The sequence below is a fragment of the Leishmania panamensis genome (genome assembly GCF_000755165.1).
Source record: "Leishmania panamensis strain MHOM/PA/94/PSC-1 chromosome 25 sequence".
Classification (NCBI taxonomy): Eukaryota; Euglenozoa; class Kinetoplastea; order Trypanosomatida; family Trypanosomatidae; genus Leishmania; species Leishmania panamensis.
In genome coordinates, this window is record NC_025871.1 from 265886 (window position 1) to 271532 (window position 5647).

The 5647-nt window shown below is 53.2% G+C and overlaps 1 protein-coding gene across 1 annotated transcript; it reads left to right on the forward strand.

Annotated features, from left to right (window-relative positions):
• Positions 1-1882: 1882 nt before the first annotated feature.
• On the forward strand, positions 1883-3103 carry PP2C (protein phosphatase, putative; the record flags this gene model as incomplete). Its single annotated transcript, XM_010701345.1, has 1 exon — positions 1883-3103. The coding sequence occupies one exon, from the start codon at positions 1883-1885 to the stop codon at positions 3101-3103; it is 1221 nt and encodes a 406-aa protein (XP_010699647.1).
• Between the last annotated feature and the right edge of the window lie 2544 nt (positions 3104-5647).

Consider the following 5647-nt stretch of genomic DNA (forward strand, 5'->3'; position numbering starts at 1 on the left):
CCACTGTTTCTCCGTCGCCCTAATTCTCGATCTTGTCATTTTTCTCCCGCCATCAGCATCGCTGCTGTATGTACGTGTGCGAAGGGCGATGCCTTCCTCTTTCGTTCGTTCTGCCATTCGCTTTCTCATGCAAACAACCACAGCCACCCACCATCACGAGTGTGGATTCGCGTCAATAAGCACTGACCCACTTATCCGCCTACTGGCACTCAGGCGCGAACATGCATGCATCCCATTGCAGCTACAACTCACCCCAAATCCAGCTTTGTTTCATTTTTGTTTCTCTGAGGTACTCTGCTATCGGGAACGGGTGGTGACTTTCTTCCCTCCTGCTCATGTTCGCCTTGATCTTTGCCGTCTCCATCTGTCTTTGTGTGTTGCATAAAGCTGTGCTGCCTTGTGCTTTCTTTTCGGTGCCTTTTCTCTCTCCTTCCCCTCTTTCTCCGCTTCTGGGGCGTGAGTGAGGGCTGCTCCCCTGTCGCGCCTCCTCTCCGATGAGGTGGGGGGAGGGGGAGGGGGATACGCTTTGCACTCGACAACATTATGGAAGAAACGAGGAGAGACGAAGAATCATTAAGAAAAAAAAAAAGAAACGTGCGCTACTTTTGCAGCCTATGTACCCCACACACGCACTCTCTCTCTCCCTTTCTGCTGCTGGTCGTGGTGTTGCTCCCGGTGTTGTCACTCCTTGTTGCATCTGCGTGTGCGTGTCCATGCGTTTGTGTACGTGTGTAGCGCTGCCTGGTAATGGCCCAGTGTGTTACAGCAACGTGGAAGAAAAGGCGTGAAGGGACGGGAACAAACAAACGAAATCATAATCAAAAAAAAACGACCCACAACGGCTAACATCACCTCCGGTCCCCGTCACCCCTCTTGGTGGTTAGTTGGTGTAGTTGTCGGGCGTTTGCGCTGACCCTTCCCATACGTTGTCCTTTGTCTCGTCATTGAGCGTCAGGAAAAGAGAGGGAGATGCCGGGGCCGCAGGAGCAGAAGAAAAGGCAATGACCCCTCGTATTTCCTCTGCTATGACTTTCATCCCTGTTGCACTTATAGACATCTTTCAGGCTCGCATCATGCTATCCCTCCTCCTGCCCTCCACGTTATATATCGCCTCACCGTCTTTCCCTTCTCTCTCTCTCGTACATTTCTTACCTCGCCTTTGAAGTGCTTTCCTTTTTGGATTCATTTTCTCTTCTCTTCTTCTCCCCACCCGCTCCTACCTCGGCCCTCTCTCCTACACACGTGCTCGCAGCTTCATTGGTTGTTCACCTGTTCAGTTTCCGTTCTGTATTGGGGTCTTTTTTGGGGGGGGCAGTCCTCGACTTTCTCTCGCACCGTTTTTCTCCGCCTTTAAACGCTCGCGCGCTCTCTCTCTCTATCTCTGTCACACACACACACACGCACACACACACGAGAGACTACTAATATCCCCCCTCCTCCTCCCCGTCTGGGTCTCTCTCTTTTCCTTTGTTCCCCCCCCCCCTTTACTCCGTTGTGTTTCTCCATTTTTGCTCGAATCTCTCTCTCCCCCTCTCTCGTGCTCTCTCGCTATCTATCTTTCTCTGTGTGTGTGTGTGTGTGAGTGTGTGTGTGCGTCTCTCTCATTGATCCAGTTGTTCTCTGTGTTTTTCCTTCTCTCTCCACGCGGTCAATCTGCAGTGAATACACATTCGCCGTCAACACACGCACAGAAGAACCCTCACACTCATCTTTTTACATCCATACACACAACTGCATTCTCCTGGTTAATATCCGCCCCCCCCCTGCCCCTCTTCCCGGTATACCTTCAAACGGACCGCTCAACAAACGCTGCTCGATCCCGAGCAGCATCCCACGAAAAAAACAGATAAGCCAAGGAAAAGCAACTTTACAACTCGCAAGGATGGGCATTCCACTTCCGAAGCCAGTGATGACGCAGCTCCAGGAGCGCTACGGCAACGCCATCTTCCGCTGCGGCTCCAACTGCGTGAATGGGTACCGTGAGACCATGGAGGATGCCCACCTGACGTACTTGACGGATAGCTGGGGTTTCTTCGGCGTCTTTGATGGCCATGTGAACGACCAGTGTTCGCAGTACCTCGAGAAGGCATGGCGCAGCGCCATAGAGAACGAGCCGATACCCATGACTGATGATCGGATGAAGGAACTGGCACTACGGATCGACCAGGAGTGGATGGACTCGGGTCGCGAAGGTGGCAGCACCGGCACCTTTTTCGTAGCCCTCAAGGAGGGCAACAAGGTGCATCTGCAGGTCGGCAACGTCGGTGACTCACGTGTGGTGGCCTGCATCGACGGTGCCTGCGTCCCCCTGACGGAGGATCACAAGCCGAATAATGAGGGGGAGCGGCAGCGCATTGAGAACTGCTCAGGGCGTGTGGAGAACAACCGTGTCGATGGCAGCCTAGCCGTCAGTCGTGCTTTTGGCGACCGCGAGTACAAGCTAGGTGGTGGTGGTCAGTTGGAGCAGAAGGTGATCGCCTTAGCCGACGTCCAGCACAGGGATTTCACCTTTAACTCTGAGGACTTTGTGTTGCTCTGCTGCGACGGTGTCTTTGAGGGCAACTTCCCGAATGAGGAGGTGGTGGCCTACGTGAAGCAGCAGCTCGAGACCTGCAACGACCTCGCCGAGGTGGCTGGGCGCGTATGTGAGGAGGCCATCGAGCGCGGCAGCCGCGACAACATCTCCTGCATGATTGTGCAGTTCAGGAATGGCGTTGACTACGCTGCTGAGCCTCACTTCACCGTCGTACCCGGGCCGTTTAGCGCGCCGCGCAACAGCAGTTTCCGCAAGGCGTACGAGTCAATGGCAGACAAGGGCAACACGACCGTCGGCGCCCTCCTAGAGAAGCGCTATGACACCCTCAAGGCCGCTGACGCCCTCACGCCGGAAGAGACGGAGGAGCTGAGCCAGTTTGAGGATGGCCCAGATGCGAAGCTGACCGGCGCTGAGCGGCAGAAGTGGTTCTCGAACTACTTCCAGAAGCTGTGTGAGGCTTCAACGAACGGACCGGGCGACCAGATGGAGCGCCTGCAGTCGCTGCAGCAGCAGGCCGGGATTCCGCTCTCGATTCTGCTCTCCCTGATGGGGGAGCAGACGCAGTAGACAAGAAGAAATGGGACCACGCAAGACAGAAGAGGCAGCTGAAGGGGAAATGTGCGGGAAAGTAAAAGGTAGCGAGGTGAAAGGGCAACCAAATGAATTGAGGCGGTGCCAGAATGAGAGGACTGGAGGTGCAAGTGAGGTAGTCTCTTGTGCTCTGATGAGGTTCTTCACTTTACTCCTTGCTTGGCCTTGGTTGACCTCCTCACGATGACCGCCTTCCCCTCTCCCCCACTTACCGGTAGAATGCCTTCTTTGGAAGAGATGAGCAGACATCAAAGAACAGAGAAGCACCACAGCCGAGGAGATGGGCTGCCACGTATGCACGTGTACACGACAAGCAGACTGTGTGATAACAGAACTGATGGTGTACGCATGTGTGAATGTTGAGTGCAAGTGTCATCGATAGCAAAGGGGAACTCCTTTCCCCTGACTCTTTCCCTCACTCCAAGTGGTATTGGCACGAATTGGGGTAGATGAGGGAAGGGCGGGTAGGTGAGAGCACGACAAAAAAGACTCAAAGAGAACCAGTAGTGCGGTGACATTATTCGCAGATCCGGATGCATCAACGTGCTCAATCGAGAGTGGCTGTACGCGTTAGGTAGGTGGTGAGGGAGAAGGAAGAAGTCCAACGGTGTTGTATCAGAGAAAGCAAGGTAGATCTTAGCATGAGGAGTAGGGCTGGGCGGAGGATGAAGGCAGAGAGAAAACATTCCAGAACACGGTGAGGTCAGAAAGTAGGAAGGATCAGGAGGGGTGGGGGGAGAGTGAGCTCGAGAAGCACACAAGTGGCAGAGATGTGCCCCGTAGTAGATGTGACACAGGAGCGAAGTGACTGCTTCGTGCACTCCCGCCCCAATCCCTGTCCCCCTCTCTCTCTCTTTCAGCGTCACGCCATTCTTGGACACACGCACACCCCAGCAGCAAACGAAAGCGACAAAAATGAGCCACTCGCACACTCTGTTAGTGAACCGAAGTTATTCGCTTCCTTTTCTCTGCGTGTGTGTATGTGGTGGGTGGGTGTGGGTGTGCTCGTACGTGCGAGGTCAACACCCCTCCCCCCATCCTCCCTGAGAGAAAGCACACTCGAACAAAGGTGAGAAACAGAAATCAAAACGACAGCAAGTGGCTTTTGGGGCTCATGTTCCTGCCCTCCTCCCATTCAATATTGTTGTGTTGCTGATCAAAGTGCGAGCCTCAATCCTCCGCCTCACATTTTGAAGTGTCCTCCTTTCTTCTCTCTTCATCTCTTCTTTGTCAGGGGCGCACACACGTGAAGAAGCGAAGGAAACAAAAATGATGTATGGTATCTATGTAGAAAGAAATGTATGCGTGTCGCAGGTTTGCTCTTATTTGTGCGTGTGTGTGGGTGGGTGGGGGTGGGGGTGTTATGTCTCTGCTTCCTCTCACTCTTTCCCGTGTTCCCACCCTCACCTCCTTGTTGGTGTCTTCTTCGTCTCATTGGCATTCTATATATGTTTGTGTCTTGGCTGTACGGACATGTTCTTCTACTATGTTTGCTACACTGTACTTAGGACACATTCACCCCCTCATGCTACTCCACCCCTCCCCCACCCTTCTGCCCTCTCTCAGCCCTTTACCACGCCTACAGCTTGTCCTCTTCACCTTTCTCCGCTCTGGACAGTGACGGCGACACAGTGTTGTCACCGTCTTCCTTTGCTCCTTTTATGCTCCGCATCTCCGGCACACCACCTCACCTCCCATCCATTTTTTCCCCGTCTTTTCACTTCTCAGAATTGTGATGGAAGCGGGAGAAGAGGGAGTTAAAGATGAGGCACACCCCTTGCGACGAATCAGGAGACAGGAGCAAGCAACGCATCCCAGAGAAGGAACGTCGAGGCCTAGAGAGAAGAAAAGAGAGAATGTGTAGCGGCGTAAAGTAAGAGTGAAAAGGTGGTGGCTGTGCACACCTCTCATTCCTTCCACTTACCGCCCCTCGCCTCCTCCCAAACCTTCATCCCTTTTCTAACGTTTTCTTGTTTTTTTTCTCTGAAATGTGCTTCCTTCTTGTGTATGTGCGCGCGCATCAGTGTGCGTGAATATCTGTTTCTCTGTGTTAGGCGAGAGGTGCTGGTGTATGGGTGTGTTTGCCAGTCTCTCCTCGTTCTCTATCGGACTCTCCCCCCACCACCCCGAGCTGATGTGTGTGCCATGCATGTAAGGCATCGCGTATGGGAGGGAATAATCTGTCTAGGTCTGTGTGTATGTGTGTTGTTGTCGCTACTCCTCTCTTGTTGGCGCCCTCTATGTGTTGTGGTTCTTGTTGCATTCTTTGTGCTTTTCTTATTGTCGAGTCATGTTACCCCTCCCCCCTGCAGCTGTTTCCCATGGTCTCCCCTCCGTTCTGCCCTGTTTTGTATCTGCGTTTCCCTGCGTATAGCTCCCTGTGTGTGTGTGTGTGTGTGTGTGTGTGTGTGTGTGTGTGTGTGTGTGTGTGGTAGAGGAGAGAGTAGTTTTCGTCGTCTGTGTGTGTCGTACACGTACGTCGTTCTTCGTTGTTGTCTGACTACTTGTTGTGTAGTAGTT